We start from the raw sequence: 20,187 nt of genomic DNA on the forward strand, positions 1-20,187 counted from the left end.
TCATCCAATTTTTCAATCCTGTCCGCTTACACACATACCCGGGCATTATCCATCACTTCCCCCTTTGCCTTCTTTCCCCTCCTTAGTACTAATCACTATCTAATATAGTCTATGTTTTACACATTCAGCTTATTTATTCTTCTACTCCTCTACTAGAATATAAGCCTCATGAAGTCAGAGGGTTTTGTCTGTTTTGTTGACTGTTACATCATCATTGTCTAGAAGAGTCCCAGACACATACTAGGTACTCCATAAATAGTTACAGAATGAATGTCCAGCACCGCCCCACCCCCACCATACTGTGAATTACCTGCAAGCAAGGCCTTAGCCTTGCACATCCTTGAATTCCTTCATGTACGTGTATGTGAAGTGGGAACACATAGTACACTGTATATAGTAAGAAAAGTGTTTGCTGATGATGATCAGGGCTTCTATATATTAATTAAATGACGTAAAGTAGCTGAAGCACCCAAGCCTAGTGCCTGGCACAGAGTAAGAAATCAGTAATTGATATCTAATTTTACATCATTATCCACATAATTAGTAATATTTCCTCAGGGTCCCATGATCCCCATGCAACATATTCAGGTCTCTAAAATCCATCTGTATCCAATCATTGTGTTAATAATAATGGCGAGGGAGTCAAAGACAAAAGGAAGATAGAAGGGAGGTGAATTTCAGTTTTTTTTAACATTTAACTTCCTTTTAGAAGTATATCACATTCCTAGGATGTGTAAGATATTATTAAATAAATAGTTTGTTTCAACAAATGTTTATAGAGAGCTACTCTGTGCCAGGCATTGTGTTAACTAGGGCTTATTTTTTAAAAAATTGAACATGACACAGTCCCTGCCTTGAGAAGCTTGTTGTCTTGCATGATGATAAACAAATACATAGACTATTTCAAGAGGGACAAATAGGAAGTGATACAGAAGCAACAAGCACAATCAGTCTAAACTGTGGGCTTCAGGGGACTTTCTGGAGGACACATAGTCAGAGTATTTTCACTAAAACAGGATGTATTGTCTGTGTTTCAATAAGTCATTTTCTATACTAAAAAGCCCAGATATTACTCTGCTATAACAGTAAGACAAGAGTAGGAGAAGTAAATGGACTCTTTAGAGTTCACCATTTATATCTGTTGTTTCTAAATTCTTCATAAAACTTTCACAGCTGCTCTACCAGTATGCATTGATATGATTATTCTTTATTTTTAACTTGTCCTATCTCTAGCATTCCTGCGCTAAAATTCAGTAAATGCAGCAGAACCCAGTACCTGCAATATCTGAAGGACTATAAACCAACATGCATGTTCAATAGTCCACCTTCTGTTAAGTTAAGTGATTTCCCATATTGTGGGAACAAGAAGTTGGAGGAGGGAGAAGAGTGTGATTGTGGCCCTGTTCAGGTATTTGCAAATGATGTTGTCTTTAAATTACAAAGCTTATGCTCAGCTATAACCTAGGAGGGACATAGCTATTAATCAACCATAGTATTCCTTGTAAAGTTTTAAAAGCTGTGCTTTCTTTTTTTCTCATTTGAAAACAAGCCTCAGTGCAAGGCTTCTTACCAAGTCATGGATCACATCTCACGATCTTGCTGGAGGTCCACAGTATCACATTTGCCTGGTTTATATGTTAATTGGCTCTTCTGTGAGAAGACCCCACAGGTGTCATTCGGTCTCATCTCTCATGCACAGAGGGAATCTGTTCTACAAAATCCCTCACAGTCAGTCAGTTGAGTTTATCTCAGGGCCTTAGAAGGCTAGTCTGTATCCCAGTCAGACGATTCATGTTATAGAAATCTCTGTCTTGATGGTGCAGAAGCCTTCTAGCCTTTCACATATTTATTGCAGTCTTGGTCTCTGGAACATTTAGAATAAACATTTGAGGCAAATTTTAAAGTAATTCTTAATCTGTGTTTCTCCAAGATAGAAGCTGTTTCTTTCACGAGCTCGTCATTATAGGTATGAGTCTTAGACAACTACTTCAGAAATCACCCCGTATATATAAATCACCTGGGGGTGTTGTTAAACTGTGGATCATGATTCAGTAGGTCTGAACTGGGGCTGAGATCCTTCATTCCTACCCACCTGCAAGGTTAGGCTGATGCTGCTGGTCCCAGGATCACATTTTCATTATCTACACCCTAAACACTGCACAATTCAAAAGAAATCTAATAAGATGGTGATTAAGAGACTCCATGATCGGAGTGGGCACAGTGCCATGTCCAGGGGTTACAACATCAAATGTCTCAGATTAAATGTGAGAAGAGGCTCTTAACTTCAGAAATTGATGCTTTTGCCCACGCACATTCCTTGGAATGGTTCTACAGTTTTGTTGTAACACAAGAAGTGCCTTATATGACAGGATGCAGACAACATTTTGCAGTTTTAATTTTGTTTGAGCAGATAGGGCCTAAGTGTCCATTCTGCAGTTATTATCTAATGATGCATTAAAAAAACAAAGGCCCATCTGAAATAGTTGGCACCTTGAGAAAAATGTAAAACCAGACCTTCAGAAGTTGTATTATCTCACATCAAACCTTTAGTATAGAGAAGCAGCAGGACCCTTCCAGAGAACAGAAGTCTTCCAGAGAACAGAAGGTCACAAACTTTGGGCTTTGTAGGCTGCCAGTGAGGATTCATTAGCTGTAGAGTACTGAACAGCCATATGGGAAGGAAACAAAGTCAAGTCCCCAACAACAACGGCAAGGAATAGTCTTTATATACATGTCATAGCCAAGGATCATGCATTCGTGTTAACTCTGGAAGACAGGAAATGCTAAATTATACAGAAGCACAACTAATTAACTCTTCAAACAGGAGCCAACTACAAGCAATTTCTGATCTTTAATTTTTGATTATTGCCAGGAGTGCACTAATCCTTGCTGTGATGCAGACAAATGTGTGTTGAAGCCAGGATTTAGTTGTGCAGAGGAAGAATGCTGTGAATCTTGTCAGGTAAGATTCTTTGCTAGAACTGGGTTTCTCTGTTTTCAGTCTATTAAGTGTACATGTGACCAGAGTTGTCTGATCACTGAATGACCTTATGTCACTAATCCCAGATTGGGGCTAGGCTTTCTCATACCCAATAGAGCCTCTTATGAGATGCTCTGACATCTAAGCATGGGACAGTGCTATGTTCTGGGGGGTGGAGAAGTGGGTAAGCAGTGCTTGTTGTTTTAGGAGTGGTCTTATATGACTAGCATTATTTTTGTTCCATTGTAAAGCATTACCAACATATTTAACCTGAGCTGGGATTGTGGGAGGCAATTGGCACCCCAACAACAGTGAAATGAAAGGGAAAAGGATTGTACTGGAATTAGAAAGTGATAGTGACTAGTACATGGAGATATATTCCTAGGAAAGACAACCAGAAGTCCAAATGACTTTGTCCAAGGGTTTATTGACGCTTCTTTCATCCCACTAGATTGTGAACTCACAAAGGAAAAGAAGCATGTCTTATACATTTTCAAATACTTCCAGAACCCAGCACAATTAAATGCATACTGAATGGCTGAATAAGAAACTATTTCCATGGAGTTCCCTTAAGCAATGAAAGCCAGGGTATTTTTCTAGTTCATATGGAGAGATCTCATTTCTTGGGAGTAGAGATTCCTCATTATAGATAGGCAAGTGTTCCCAGTTGTGTAGAGAGGCAGGAGGAAAGGGATGTGCTGGAACAAGGGATGAAGAAGACGAGATAAACAGAACACGTATCCATTTCTCCATTTTATGTCCATTCCAACTCTGTCTAATGCTCTTCTAATACCGAATTTCAAAAACACTATCTTGTCATTCCTAAAATTATGTAAAAGTCAAGACATTTAAAAATGATAATAGTTCTCAGTGGAATGGAGAAGGAAGTCATGATCCATCTTTAAAACCTTTTTTAGGTAAATTAAATGGGCGGGCCTTCCTCCTGCTTACTGAATCTTATCTACCTAAACGTGTCCAAGATTCAGTCTCTTTGTTTTTCTTCAACAGATGAAAAAAGCAGGGTCCATATGCAGACCAGCAAAAGATGAATGTGATTTTCCTGAATTTTGTACTGGCCACTCTTCTGAGTGTCCTAAGGACCAATTCCAAGTAAATGGATTTCCTTGCAAGAATGAAAAAGGCTACTGCTTCATGGGGAAATGTCCCACCCGGGATGATCAGTGTTCTGAATTGTTTGATGATGGTGAGAGGCAATTAACAGTGAAAGATTGATAAAGATAATAGCCACTCTGTCTATGTTATTGTCCTGTAGGAACTTGGGGGCAAGACTGAAGACAAAGCCATTTGTGGCACTCTTCCAAGATATTACCTTGCATCTCTCTGGATATTCCCTTTAATATTAAGCGATATTACCTCTAATATTCATTGATTAGCTCAGTATGGGGGTTAAGGTATGTTTGCCACTTTTTTACATCCATACGTCTTCCTAAAATATCCTCCTGAGGCAATAAGATAGTTTTTAATTATTTATTTATCCCACCCTGCTTCACCACTACATGATACTGAAATTTCAATTACATTCGAAAGTAAGGTATTTTATGATTCATAATATTTATGCTTTCATTGTTTTACTTTTATCATACCATTTTGGATCCCAGAGGCAAAAGACAGTCCTGATATCTGCTACAAGATGAATAAAAAAGGAAATAAATTTGGATACTGCAAGAACAAAAAAAATAAATTAATACCCTGTGAAGAGAAGTAAGTGCCTTATAAAGAAAAGTAAGTGTCCTCAAAGAGTGTTTCGCAAAATCAGAACAAGTCTTATTCTGACAGCTGCTACCCTCTTTTAACTGAAGAGATAGGAGGAGAGAGAGCACACATCTCTGGCAGTGTGAGCTGGCATTTATGTACTGTATGTATTTGCTGAAGGTCATGGAATATACGGGAGGAAAGAAAGAAAAGATTTAAGATTCTTAGGAAAGAAAGGGAGAAAAATAAGCTATGAAAAAAGAGAAAGGAGTAAACAGGAGGAGGGGGAAAATAATTAGAAAAAGTAAAAAAAGAAAGAGAGAAGGAAAGAAGAGAAGCCATAAAAAAAAAAAAAAAAAGAAAGGTAGAAGTTGAAATTGGGAGAATGAGAGAATTGGAAGTTAGATCTGATTTTAAAAATCATGAGCTGAGACACACTTCCCAGATTTGTTTATGACATTTGGCAAGGCATTTTGTGTGTCACAAAACAGGATTTGAACTCAAAATAACAAGAAAACCCTACAGTCAAGCTCAACTCTGCTCCTAAATATGTTAGGTGCAAATGGGCAGTCACCTAACTTTCTTACATCCAATTGCTGTCTGATCTGTAAAACGAGGGTTATAATGATAGAAACCTCCGAAGTTTGTTGTGAAAATCAACAGATGTGCTCCATATAAGAAAAGATAAGATAAATCTTAGTGTCCTGATTAAAGTTTTGCTAATTTAAATTACTAATAAGAAATATTCTTCTGTAAACTTGAGGTAATATTGATTTGTGAGAATCACAGAGATATCATAAAGAAATACAATCACTTTACATCTTCATCTACTCATCTCAGTTCCCAGGGTCAGGACTTTGACGCCCAACGGTTTACCCTGACGCTCCTGGCCTCTTTGCAGCCTGCTGACAAGGCTGGGTCTAGGAAAAGTGACCAGACCACTTCACTGGCAACACAGTCTCTCAAGTTCTTTTTCTGGTTCTGAGTCTGAGAATCTCTCTTTTTCTTTCAGAGATGTCAAATGTGGAAAGTTATACTGCACTGGAGGGAAACCGTCATCTCTCCTTGGAGAAGAAAAGATCTATCACCTTAAAAAATCTCCAAAGCAGAATTTCTCCATTGACTGCAAAACCTTTTTTTTATATCATAATTCTAAAGATTTTGGCCTGGTTGCTCCTGGAACAAAATGTGGAGATGAAATGGTAAGATGAACACCCTTTGTTTTATTAAAACTTTTTGGTTCAGCCACTTTAAAACATCATTGGATCCTATCACTGGTTCCAGAGGGCCCAATATGGGACAGCAGAAAAAAAATGACAGCTTGTTTTATTAGGCAGAGTAGCAATGACACTGTAATAAATGTTCATTTTGACTAATCTTTGTTATACAAAATGATATGTAAATGTTATAAATATGCTTAATTTTTACAATAGACATCTAATGAAATTATAGACGCAATTTTTTGAATTAATTTGTCAGTGAAGTACCTATACATTCTTCATTTAGCTCTTCACTCAACCATATTTACTGGGCACATACTATGGTGCCAGTAACTGTACATAGACAATGTAAAGATGAGTGTTTTTGACAATTTCATAGATTAATTAAATCTATCATTACAATCCAACATAAGTGTTTTCATAGTGGTGTGACCAATGTGTATTTGAGTCCAAAGGAAGAAGTGACTGGCTTTATTTCAGAATATGGAATAGCACCATATGATGCCATTAAATGAGTGATGTTTCAGCTTTGACTTGTCGAACAACAATTTTCAACACACAGAAAATTGAGAAAAGGCTTTTTAGAAAGAAATACTTGCATAATATGCAAAGATATGAAACATATGGCTAGTCAGGTAACTGAGAATTTTAGGGTGAAATGGCCAAAAAATGAAGTTGAACAGGTAGAATCAGGCCAGATTGGAAAGTGTATAGCATTTCAAGATAAAAACTTTAGAATGTGTACTAAAAACAACAGCTAGCTCATCAAAGTTTATAAACACAAGAATATATGGAAAACATATTTTATTTAAAAATTAGCTATTCTGAATTGAATAGTTTGTGGATATGGCTTCTTCTTTCTCTTTCTATGTTAACCACATACAAATATTACAGTGTAATTCATATAATGTGATAGAGAAATAAATTGGAAAACAAAAACTGAGAATGCAAAGAAAGAAATTAGAATTTAACAATTTAATAGACCTATATTTCAAGTCCAAATATTTAACTATGCAGTTTCCCATTAAAATGGCTAAATAAATATCAAAATGGTGAGGAATCTCTATTTGTGAAAATTTAGGTATGTGTCCAACACACATTAGAAAGTTCAAGGACTTACAACAAGATAGAGTGTTATGAGACATCAGGTTGAAGAAAATACCAAACAATTTTCTATTCACTTCAGTAAGGAAAATCAGCCAGAGGTGCAAAGCGAAAGTATAACATCACCTTCATAGAACTCTATTAAGAGTGGCAGAGATTGAACAAAGGGGTTGAAAAGGGAGCAGTTTTTAGGAACACATCTTGATCTTATAAGCATGTTGTGACCATGTACTACCACGTAGAGTACCTATTCTTTCAAGAGAAGTCTTAGTACAGAGGCACAGTAATCACAATGGTGCCAATTATTGAATCAGTTCATAATGAGGAAATTCATGCACAGCAAATACCAGTCTACAGAGGTATCACAAAGATACTAGTTACAGAATTTTTCATTTAATTTTTTACATTGACCTACTATTTTTAAACATGAGGAACTTAAAATGTTTTAAAAACATTCTACTTTGTCTTAGTAGGTATTCTATCTGAGTAAATTTTAATTTGGCATGGGAAAAGAAGGCAAACATCTTTCATTGCCCCTGGGTGCCCTTTTTCATAATTATACTACAGACCTTTCAACATAGATAAGAAAAAGAAAAGAAAAGGAAAAGAAAGAAAAGAGAAAGGAAGAGAGGAGGATAGTAAAGTGGAGAGGGAAGAAGAGTAGAAGGGAGCAAATTAGTTAATCCATTCTCTGGCACAGAGGAATTGCTTCAAAACTGTCTCTGTAGTTATCTCTTATTATAAACATACAAAAATGTCAAACTCAAAATGTGAAACATCTCAATATTTCCCTTTATTTGAGCCTGAAATACTTGAAGAGAGATCTACATCGGTTTTAAAACAGTCCCCCAGTGTTCAATCATGTATATAGAAAATCCATTATGTAAGGATAAACAAAGAGGACAAACCAAAACAGACACAAAGGAACCCAACAGTGTGGACAAAGGAGACCAATCTGAGGAATCATAGATGATAGTGCCCTGTGAAACAGATATACATTAAAACAGAGGGAAATCCTGTAGAAAAAAGATAAATTTACATTTTTATAATATTTAAAAAGATAAATCTATAAAAAATGGTATAATTTGAAAACAAGAAGCATTGTCTTCAAAGTACAAAATAAATCATGATTGCTGGCTTATATGTAATTTGGGCAGTAGGTCATAGAATAGATACTACAAAAAAGTAGTAAATTAGAATCTAAACTTCTTAACACAGAAGAATAAGATAAAGGAATTTTTTAAAAATAGAATAAAATGATTAAAAGCTGTAAAAACAGCTCTAAGAAATCTGATACAGATTTAACAGAAATTACAGATAGAGAAAATAGAATCGAGGTAAAAATATAATTAGGGAAATAATAATGAAAAATGTTCCTGAGCCGAAGGATGCATAAAATAAAAACTCAGTACCAGGAAAAATTCTTAGAAAGAGATGAGCATTTAGAACTACCCTGAACTATACCATGAAGTCAACAATAAAGAAAATGCTCTATAAGCACAAAAGAAGGTAAGCATCACTTTTCAACCAGAAAATTATCAGGTCTCTATCATGTTTATCGCCAACAAAAAATACCAGAAAATAATAGAAAGTCTAGAGAGCTTTAAGGAATGGAAATATTGGGATCCTAAAACCATACATACAGCCAAGTTATTATTCAGGACTTAAAGCAATAGAATGACACCCTCACATACCTTATTACTAAGAAAATATACAGCAAATTATACAGCATTTATTTTCTGTAGAGAAAAATAGTCAAGAAAGTACTCCAGCAAAGTGGGAAATGAATTTAAATTGAAAAGTTAAAATGAAAAGATAGGATATTAAAGAAGTAGTTGCAAGCAAAAAATTCTATAACTCTTGTGAGTAAATTATAGTTATCTATTATTAATATATTTATTATGAGAATTTTAAAAATATCTTGAATAGCAGTGAATAATAGCAATTTTTGCAAATCTGAAATCTCCACTTTCTCAAACAAAAAGAACTGAGAAGAAGAAGAAGGAAGTAAAAATGTGACAAATGCTTGATTTTACTTAAGGAGGAGTTAATGCTTATTTGGTCTGGAACATAATGGAGTGATTTAGATTCAAATATTTTAATGTAATTGAATCAATGTTTAGAAAATAGAATATATAGCTTTCAAGTTAGAAAAAATAATTGTGGAAAAAAGTGATAAATATAAAAAAGGTAACTTATAATGTCTAACATTAGAAATCATATAATAAGATGAAAGAAGTGGGATTAAACATATAATGACAAATAGGAATGGATTAAAATTTCCCTATTTCAGATTTTAAAATAATCTTTGAACTGGTAGCAACAAAGAACTTCCAGGCAGTGACATCAGCAAGATGGTGAAATAGGAGGTCCCCTACTCATATGTCCCCACAGCAACAATAATTTAGCAGCCATCCATGGAAAAAGTCCCTTTGTAGGAGCTTTGAAATCCAGGTAGGAGTTTGCAAAACCTAGGCGGAGCCCAAGATGAAAGAGGTCCATTTTGAGAAAGTAGGCCCATGCCTAGGTGCAGGTTTGTTAACCATAGTCCTAGATGCAGACCCAGAAATAACTCTCTTTCCTTGTTGACTTGGCTTGGGCCCCATTTGACCTTGGTCCTGGCACCAAAACATCTGCCACAGCATCCATCCATATCTCTGGAGGTAGACCTGCAGATCTTGGTCCAACTGTGAATCCAGAATAGGTTCTGTAACTCAGTTCCAGTCCTTCCCAAGCTCAGGCCTTCCTCCCCCAGGAATCACCAAGATAAACACCTGTCAATGCTTCCAGGGGCAGGCTTGCTGATCTGGGCCCTGGCTGTGGACACTGAAGTAGCCCTTGAATGAGTTGCAGCCCTGCTAAGCCAGTGTGTGGTGTTAGTTCTGCCCACCTAGAGACCTGCCCAGTGACCCAGCAGGAGCCCTCCCAAGGATCCAACAAGTGACATACCCATCTGTGCACCTGGTAACAAGCCTGCTATCTATGGACTCCACTGCAGATGCTGTAGTGGACCCTTGTCATGGTGCCTGTTCACTTGGCCAATGTCCTGGAGGCACTGCTGTCCACCCAGGGATCAGGCAGAATCCATGTCTGCTCAAGTCCTTAGTCACGGGACAGAAAATCATAGACTAGGCAACAGTCACATAACCTGGCTCCAATCCCATTCAACTGTAATCCTGGAGGTAATTACATCAGCCTGGGGACCCAATAGGAGGTTTTTACTTGACAAAACAGTCTGGAAAAGCTGGAAGAGATGTCTGCTCCTTGAAATGCACAGACGCCAACACAAGGCTACATGGATCATTAAAATTCAGGTAAATATGATACCACCAAAGGAAACTAATAAAGCTCCAGCAACTGACCCCAAAGAAATGGAGATCTATGATTTGACTGAAAAAGAATTCAAAATAATTATCTTAAAGAGGCACAATAGGATGCAAGAGAACACAGACAGATGATTAAATGAAATCAAGAAAGCAATGCATGAACAAAATAAGTTTAAGAAAGAAACAGAAATCATAAAAAAGAACCAAACAGAAATCCTGGAGCTAAAAAATACAATAACAGAAATGAGAAATTCAATAGAAAGCTCCAACAGCAGACTAGATCATTCAGAAGAAAGAATCAGCAAACTTGAAGACAAGTCATTTGAAATTAGCCAGTTGGAGGAACAAAAGAAAAAAGAATGAAAAATAGTTTAAAAAGCATATGAGACTTATAGGACACAAATGAGAAAATGAATATAAGCATTATGGGAGTCTCAGAAGGATAAAAGAGAGAGAAAAGGGCATAAAGCTTATTTAAATAAATAATGGCTGAAAATTTCCCAAATATTGGGAGAGATATGGACATTCAAATTCATGAATCTCAAAGGACCTCAAGCAAGACTAATCCAAAAAGATTATTCTGCAACACATTATAACCAAAGTGTCAAATGTCAAAGACAAAGAGAAAATTTTGAAAGCAGCAAGAAAAGCGACTTATCACATACAAGGGAATGCCTATAAGATGATCAGCAAATTTCTCCACAGAAATCTTGCTGGCTAGGAGAGAATGGGATGATATACTCAAAGCGCTAAAAGAAAAAAGAACTGCTAACCAAGAATACTACAACCAGCAAAATTATCCTTCATAAAGGGAGGAGAGTTAAAGACAGTCTCAAACAAAATCTGAGGGAATTCCACCACTATCCCTACAAGAAGTGCTAAAGGGAGTTCCTTAAGCTTAAACGAAAGGATGCTAAGTAACAACATGAAAACATTTGTAGTATAATGCTCACTGGTAAAGGTAAATATAAAGTCAAATTCTGAATGCTCTAATACTGTAATGGTGGTATGTAAATCAATTTTAACTCTAATATAAACGTTAAAAGACAAGAATATAAGAATAACTATAGATACAATGATTTGGTAATGGATATACAATATAAAGAGATGTAAATTGTGACATCAACTGCATGAAATACGGGGTGAAGAGAAGTAAAAGTGTAGAGTATTTGTATGCAATTGACATTAAGTTGTTCTCATCTTAAAGTAGACTAATGCAAGTATAATATATTTTATGTAAGCCTCATGGTAACCCAGAGGGGAAAAAAACTTCTAGTAGATACTCAAACGATAAACAGAAAAGAATCAAAGCATACCATTACAAAAAATCAACAAATCACAAGGGAAGATAGCAAGAGAGGGAAAAACAACAAAGAAATTACTAAAGAGTCAGAAAACAATTAACAAAATGACAGTAGTAAATCCTTAGCTATCAATAATTACATTAAATTTAAATGGATTAACATTTAATCAAAAGACACAGAGTGACTGATAGGTTTAAAAAAAGAGAGATCCTACAATATGCTGCCTACAAGATAGATGTTATTTTTAATGACACAGATAGGCTAAAAGTAAAAGGATGAAAAAGGTATTGCATGCAAAAGGCAACCACAAGAGAACAAGAGTGGCTATCAGACAAAATATACTTTCAATCATAATCTGTTACAGAAACAAAGATCACTATATTATGATAAAGGTGTAATTCATCAAGAGGATATAACAATTGTTAAGTATATAGGCATCCAACATTGGAGAACCTAAATATACAAAGCAATTATCAACCAAACAGAAGGGAGAAATACAGTACAATAATAATAAGGGTCTTTAATATCCCACTTTCAACAACTGATAAATCATCTAAACAGAAAATCAAAAAAGAACCAGTGGGCTTGAATAACTTTATAGATCAATTGGACTTAAGATATATATACAGAATATTCCATTCAAAAGCAGCAGAATCACACATTTTTCAAGTGCACTTGGAATGTTTTCCAAGATTGATCATATTTTGGGCTACAAAGCAAGTCTTAACAAATTGAAGAAGACCACAATAATATCAAATATCTTTTCTGACCACAATAGTATGAAACTAGAAATCAGTAACAGGAGGACAATTGGAAAATTCACAAATATTTGGAAACTGAACAATATATTCTTGAACAACCAATGAATAAAGAAGAAATCAAAAGGGCATTCAAAAAGTATCTTGGACAAAAAAAAAAAAATGGAAACACAACGAAACTTACGGAATGAAGAAAAACCAGTTCAAAGACGGAACTGGATAGCAATAAAGCCTACATTAAGAAAGAAAAAAGATCACAAGTAAACAACCTAACTTTACTCCTCAGGAAACTAGGGGAAAAAAACACTAAGCCTAAAATTAGCAGAAGGAAGGAAATAACAAAGATTTATAGAGCAGAAATAAATGAAATAGAGACAAGAAAGACAATAGAAAATATCAACAAAACTAAGGATTTGGTTTTTTAGACAAAGAAAATTGACAGAACTTTAAGTAGACTGATGAAGAAAAGAAGAGAGTGGACTCAAATAATAAAATTATAAATGAAAGAGGAGATATTACAACTGATATCACAGAAATACAAAGGATCATAAGAAGATACTATGAACAATTATACAGCAACAAGCTGAATACTTAGAAGAAATGGATATATTCCGAGGAACATACAACTTACCGAGACTAATTGGTGAAGAAATAGAACATCTGAACAGAACAACGTGAGTAAGCAGATTGAATCAGTAATTGATAATCTCCCACAAGAGAAAAACCCAGAATCAGATGGCTTCACAGGTGAATTCTACCAAAAATTTAAAAAAAAATTAGTGCCATTCCTTCTCAAACTCTTTCAAAAAGTTGAAGAGGAGGGAACACTTCCAAACTCATTTTATGTGGCCAGCATTATCCTCAGATCAAAGCCAGATAAGGAAACTATAAGAAAAGAAAATTATACGCCAATATCCTTGATGAACATAGAGGCAAAAATTCTCAACAAAACACTAGCAAACTAAATTCAACAGCCCATTAAAAAGATTATACACTACAATCAAGAGGGATTTATCCATGGGATGCAAGGATGATTAGACATATACTAATCAATAAGTGTGACATAGCACATTAAGAAACTTGATATAAATAATAGAAGAAAACGTTGCAATTATAGTGGTAGAATTTTGCATAGATTAACATTTGGAGAATTAATAAAAGTATAGACATTTTAATAATTAACGAGTTTGTATATAACAATATTTGAATGCATAGTACATTATTTTCAAACATCCATCAAACATTCAAAGAGGATTTCTTCTGCCACAGAATATTCTACATGTGGTTTTTCGCAATAGAAAAAATCATGTAAATTCTGACAGCAAGTCTTTCTGATTGAGATTGGTTGCTTCATTCCTAGGTATGCAGCAATGGTGAATGTGTGAATATTGAAAAGGCCTACAATTCAACCAACTGCTCCTCTCAGTGCAATGAAAATGCTGTAAGATTTTATTCTTTTTTAAAATAATGTCTTACCAGTCATTTATTAACATAGGACTTCATTCCTGAACCTGTGTGTGTGTGTGTGTGTGTGTGTGTGCATGTGTGTCTGGTGATTTTTAAGTCAAATATACATTTGGGATCCATTTTTTTCATGTAACACCAATAAAATTGATCCAAAGATCCAAACCAGGTATTAAACATAGAAATTACCAGTATCACAAGTATATGTTTTATCATTGGACTGTTACTCTAGAAACCCAGTAATTTATGTGTATATGAAGTTTAAACCAAAAGTTTAAAGTTTGATCTATCATAATGTCACTTATAGTTAAGTTACATCAATGTAAACATTAGCCCAAAACTTTTGAGGAAACCACAAAAAAATTATATGGATTTTTTGCTCAGTAAACACTGTTCAATACTAGCAGTACCTAGCAGCTTGTGTTTGTGGGTAGCATCTTTCCCGAGCCCAATTAATCAGTAACACTTCAATAGAGTTGTATATGTATCAGGCACTCTTTCAAATACTTTACACATATATTAAATTTTAAAAGCTTCGTAACAGCCTTAAAAGGTGAGTATTATTTCTATACCCACTTTTACAGATGAAAAATGAGTCACACTGATCTTATGTGAAAGGAAAAGCTGAGATTTAAACAGAAAGAGAGTGTGTTCTTAACCATTATGCAATGCTCTTTGATGAACTAAACATTGTGCCATCACTTTTTTCCCATGTTAATATTATCTCATTATTACTAAGCCTAGTTAAAGTCTGCTGTTTGGTTATGATATGTCCAACTCTAGCAGGGGCTGTTCATTTAATATCAATGCCTTCTGGAAAGATAAGTCAAGTCGTCTTGTCCATCTGGTTTTGAATTTGTCAGAATCATTCTCTTGCCAAAGCCTGTCTTCAAATGTGGTTACTTCTTGCATTTTGTTTGCTTTTTTTTTTTTCCAACATTGCTTTTGCATTGCTAAGTTGCAGTTTAGTCAATTAATCAATAAAAAGTTTGTATGTGTGTATGTATGCATCTGATGTAGAACTAGCACCAAGCTGGTGAGGTGCAAAACACAAGCTTACGGCAGGCATTTCATAAAGTTCTACGATTGACTGCTCTTCCAGGTAGATGGCCATGAGCTCGAGTGCCAGTGTGAGGAAGAACAGACACTTGTGGACTGGGAGGAAACCTTAAATGTTACCAGTGAGCATCCTACAATATCATATCTTGCATATATCAAAAGTCTAGCCAGTGAGAAAATTTTTTTCTTATTTTCCAAGTCTACTACACATATATTGTGTTTCTGTATGGATTTGTATGGTGTTTTTATTAGTTTGCATATTTAAATACCCAAATTTGAACTTACTACAATTGCTTTTTAGAATTAGCGTAAATTCTACCAGTTAAATTTAGATTAGATCTTCTAAGAACCCATAACACAACCACGCCTTTTCTGTAGTCAGTTAGTAATTAACTATCAAAGCTTTCCCTGCTGATTGTGGGTCTCTTAAACATAATGGAGTCTTGGGTGGCGTGTCAATTGCTAATACAGATGATAATTTGTATAATGTTTTGGTCTTTTACTTTATATAAAAAAAATTGAGGGGAGAGGGGATTAAAGTCCTTTAAGGAAGTGAGAAGCAGGACTATAACAGCTCAGTTAAATGTTAACATTCCACTGTCCTAAAGTTGATATTTTGGCTGAAATTCATATTTTTAATGTTGCAGATATCTCCATCCTGGTTGTTGTGCTTGTCCTGGTTATTATCAGTGTTGCGGTGGTCACATTATTAATTCGTTACCAGAACTGTATTAAGTTGAAGCAAGTTCAGAGGTATGTCTATATCTCCTATGTGTTGAAAGGGACAATTACTGAGAATATGTAAGCTTTGTGGCCATAGAGGATACTTGATGGGGTAGAAGTATAAGCCCTTTGCTGAAGACTAAGTAAGAGTAGCAGTAAGTCAAGCTTTTACATACTTTGTTCTCTTGCTAATGCTTGTCCCAAGGGCTCCCAAACCTTCTACACATTGGAATCACAGGAGATTCTTCAAAAGAATACCAATTTTGGTTCCTCCCTCAGATCTAATTTTTATAGGGTGTAATCTGAGTACCAGTCTTTTAAAAATCTCCTAGATGATTTAATAGTAACCACAGGCTTATCTCATAGCTTGTGTCAATATTCAATTTCCTTCTTGATAGCACACCTGGAGATACACTGGGAGTGGAGAACAAGGGATACCTTGCTGATGAGCCCGAGACAAGGACCGAGGCAATCTTAACCAATATTCATCCCCTACATGTAAGAAAATTTCATTTGAAATAGTCAATTAATTGATTAAAAAGTAGTTGCATATGTGTTTGAAGTGGAACTAGCCCTAAGCTAAGTGAGGTGGGAGATGCAGAACAGTCTAACACGATTCCACACCAATGAAGCCTGCAATCTACAAGTGGGGAAGGAGAGGATGGCAGGACTCAAGCAAACCAAGGCACTATTTCAGAGCAGAACATATTGGTTAAATAAAATATTGATTTGTGCACTATTGGAAAAAATTTACAAACATAAACCATATTCTGGGACATAAAGAAGTCTAAATAAATGTGAAAGAATTAAAGAAAATAAAACACAAAGTATCTAATTTGTGGGAAACTAAAATTAGTAATTAAAAGAAAAATTCATAGCACTAGATGCTTATGTTAGAAAATAAAAAAGATATCAGTTCAATGACCTTAGCTTTCACTTTAAGAAACTAGAAAAAGTAAAGCAAATGAAACTCAATGAAAGTAGAGGACAGGAAAAAAGAAATATCAGATTGGTCACCAATGAAATAGAAAATAGAAAAGTAACAGAGAAAAATCAATGAAAGCAAAAACTACTTTTTAGAGAAGATTAATAAATCTTATAAACCTCCAGCCAGACTGATCAGAAAAAAGTGAGAGTCAGCACAGACTATCAGCTGTCAGAAAGGTAACATCACAGCAGATTATACACTTATTAAATTGACAATTGGAGAATATTATGAAAAAACATTATTTCAATATATTTGACAGTGTAATGAAATATTAAACTTTTTGGAAGTTACAAATCACCAGAGCTTACCCACAGAGAAATAGATAACCTGAATATCCCTGTAACTAATAAAGAAAAATATTATGCCCATACAGCTTTACTGATGAATTCTGTCAGTATTAATGACAAAAAATATTTAACTACAAATAATTTAATGACAAAATTACAAATTCTGTATAAACTCTTCCAGAGAGTTTATTTCTCCCATCTTCCAGAAAATGGGAGAGAATGGTTACTTCCTAACTCATTTTATGAGGACAATATATTTCTGTTACCCACCTAGACAAAGTCATTACAACAAAAAAAACTACTTGCCAATAGTTGTAGTAAACATAAGTATGAAAATTATTATTAAATTTTTGCCTGTTGAATCTCACAATATGTAAAAAGGATAATGCATTGTGACCAAGTGGGGTTTATCCCAGGAATGCAAGGCAAATTTAACATTCAAAAACTCAATCAAGCTAATTCACTGTACTATCAGACTAAAAGAGTAAAATCATGTCATCATCTCAATAGATGCTGGATAAGCATTTAAAAAAATTCTAATATCTATTCCTGGCAAAACTCAGTGAAAGAGGAATATAAAGGAACTTCCTGAAACTGATAAAAGTGATCTACTCCCCAAAATACAGCTATTATCATATTTATAGGCAAAAGACCAACTGCTTTTCCTCTAATATGAAGAACAAAGCAATGATACCCACTCCCACCACTTCTATTAAACATTTTACTGGATATTGCAGCCATTACAATAAGGCAAAAAAAAAAATTGTAAAGGAAGAGGTAAACTTTTTTTTTTCCTAAGGAAGTTTCTCCCTGAGCTAACATCTGTCCCCAAGCTTCCTCTTTTTGGTTGAGGAAGATTGTCCTTGAGCTAACATCTGTGCCAATCTTCCTCTATTTTGTATGTGGGACACCACCACAGCACAGCTGACAAGTGGTGTAGGTCTGCACCCAGGATCCAAACCCACGAACCTGGGCCACTGGAGCAGAGCATGCCAAACCTAAGCACTAGGCAATGGGGCTGGCCCTGGTAAACTCTTTTGATTTGCAGAAGACACAATCATCTGTAGAAAAATCCTATAGTGAATAAAACGAATTTCATAAGATTTCAAGATACAAATCAGCATACAAAAATCTATTGTGTTTCCATATATTAGCAATGAATAATCCAAAAAACAAAATGAAATAACAAAATAGCTTTTACAATAGCATTAAAAATATGAGATACTTAGGGGTAAATCTAACAAAAGATGTACAAGGCCTGTATGTAGAAAACTACAAAACATTGATGAGAAAAATTAAACAACACCAATAGAAATGGAGTGAAATGCATGTTCTTGAGTCAGAAAACCCACTATAGCTGGGTTGTCAAGTCTCCTCAAACAGACCTATAGATTCAAAACAATAGTAATCAAAATATCAGCAGGATTTTTGGTAAAACAAATAAATGAATTTAGCAAAGTTACAGGATAAAATGACAACAAACAAACAAATTGTATTTCTATATACTAGCAACAATGTGAAAATATAATCAAAAATATAATTTGAAATATCTCAAAAATATGAAGTATTTAGGGGTAAATATAACAAAATGTTAGCCAGAATTGTACATGAAAAATCGTAATACATTGCTGAGGAAAATTTTAAAAGACCTAAATAAATGGAGGCCACACATATATGGCCAATTGATTTTTCACAAAGGTGCAAAGGAAACTCAATAGAGAAAGAATAGTTTTTTCACAAATAGTGATAGAATAACTGGATATCCATAGATCCATTCCTTGAACCATAGATAAAATTAACTCAGACTGCAGTATACGCATAAATATATGCATATCTTTGTCTTGTAAAAAATTAAAATTAAAAATGTGCAAGACTAAATTATAGTGTCAAGAGATAAATATTTGGGGGTAAAAGTACAATGATATGCAAGGAAGAGTTCATTATTTTAAGTTAAGAATGTGACTAATTTGTAGGGGAGGAAGAGGGTGGCAATAGTGATAGGAAATTTGAAATGGCAAAGTTTTATTTCTTAACCAATGCAGTGATTACAAAGATATGTACCCTAAATGGTTTATTAAGCCATGAATCAGTTTTGTGTTTTCTACCTGTATTGTATTTTCCCACGAAATGATTAAAAATAAGTAAAGGACAATAATACCAATCACCAGTTGGGATGTGGACAGAAAACTCTCATAAAATGTAATGACAGTTTAAATGGTACTATCAATGGGGAAAATTATTACTATATACTAAAACTGATCCTACACATACCCTGCTACCTGGTAGTTCCTGTCATATGAATACACTCAACAGAAATGTGTACATCAGAAAACATTTACAATAATGTTCCAACAGCATTGTTTGCAAAAAGTGAAAATGATCTAAAGGCCCAATAAAGGCAAAAGGGGTGAACAAATTGCTATATATTCATACACTGGAACACTTTTGTTGTTAGTGCTGTCAAATTGATTTCGACTCCTAGCAACCCTGTGCACCGCAGATCGGAATCCCGTTGGATCTTTTTGTGCCATCCTCTCACCCTCCAGCACTGTATCAGATAATGCTTCACTGCTATTCACAGGGTTTTCATGGGCAATTTTTTTGGAAGTGGGCAGCCAGTCCTTCTTCCTAGCCTGTTTTAGTCTGGAAGCTCCCCTGAAAGCTGTCTACCATGGGTGACCCTGCTGGTATTTGAAATATCGATGGCATAGCTTTCAGCATCACAGCAACACACAGCTGCCACAGTATGACAACCAACAGACCAGCGGTGTGGTTTCCTGACAGGGAATCAATCCGGGCCCTGGCAGTGAGGGCAATGATGCTTAACCACTAGACAACCAAATGGAACATTACAGGGAAAGAATAGTAAATTAGCTACTGACATCTACAACATGCTGTTGTTTGTATGTATTATCACAAACATACTGTTAAACAAGATGCCAAATCCATAAGCAAACTGTATGATTCAACTTACATCAACTTCAAGAACTGGCAAAGCTGATCTATGGTATTAGAAGTCAGGGTAGCAGTTACCAGAGGGGAGGGAGCCTCTTCAGAGGGGGTGCTAGAGTTTTATTTTTTGATCTGGTTCAGGTTTGGCTACCCAGATATGCTCATTTGTGAAAATTCATCCACCTCTACACTTTGGATTTATGCATTTCTTTGTGTATATTTTACACCAAAGGAAAATGTTTATTAAAATAACAGCCTTGTCTATAATATATGAAGATGTAAGAAAAAGCTGACAATCCTGCAGAGTCC

The 20,187-nt window shown here is 35.1% G+C and overlaps 1 protein-coding gene across 3 annotated transcripts in view; it reads left to right on the forward strand.

Annotated features, from left to right (window-relative positions):
* ADAM7 (ADAM metallopeptidase domain 7) overlaps positions 1-20,187 on the forward strand; it is a 65,505-nt gene that overhangs the window by 39,362 nt on the left and 5,956 nt on the right. For all 3 annotated transcript variants that reach the window (XM_070606977.1, XM_070606979.1, XM_070606981.1), the window contains 9 exons: positions 1,234-1,408; positions 2,873-2,962; positions 3,989-4,184; positions 4,600-4,702; positions 5,706-5,895; positions 13,766-13,846; positions 14,972-15,050; positions 15,576-15,681; positions 16,050-16,149. In XM_070606977.1, coding sequence (XP_070463078.1) covers positions 1,234-1,408; positions 2,873-2,962; positions 3,989-4,184; positions 4,600-4,702; positions 5,706-5,895; positions 13,766-13,846; positions 14,972-15,050; positions 15,576-15,681; positions 16,050-16,149 — 1,120 coding nt within the window. The remainder of the gene's footprint in view (positions 1-1,233; positions 1,409-2,872; positions 2,963-3,988; positions 4,185-4,599; positions 4,703-5,705; positions 5,896-13,765; positions 13,847-14,971; positions 15,051-15,575; positions 15,682-16,049; positions 16,150-20,187) is intronic.

This window comes from Equus przewalskii, chromosome 2 (assembly GCF_037783145.1).
Source record: "Equus przewalskii isolate Varuska chromosome 2, EquPr2, whole genome shotgun sequence".
Classification (NCBI taxonomy): domain Eukaryota; kingdom Metazoa; phylum Chordata; class Mammalia; order Perissodactyla; family Equidae; genus Equus; species Equus przewalskii.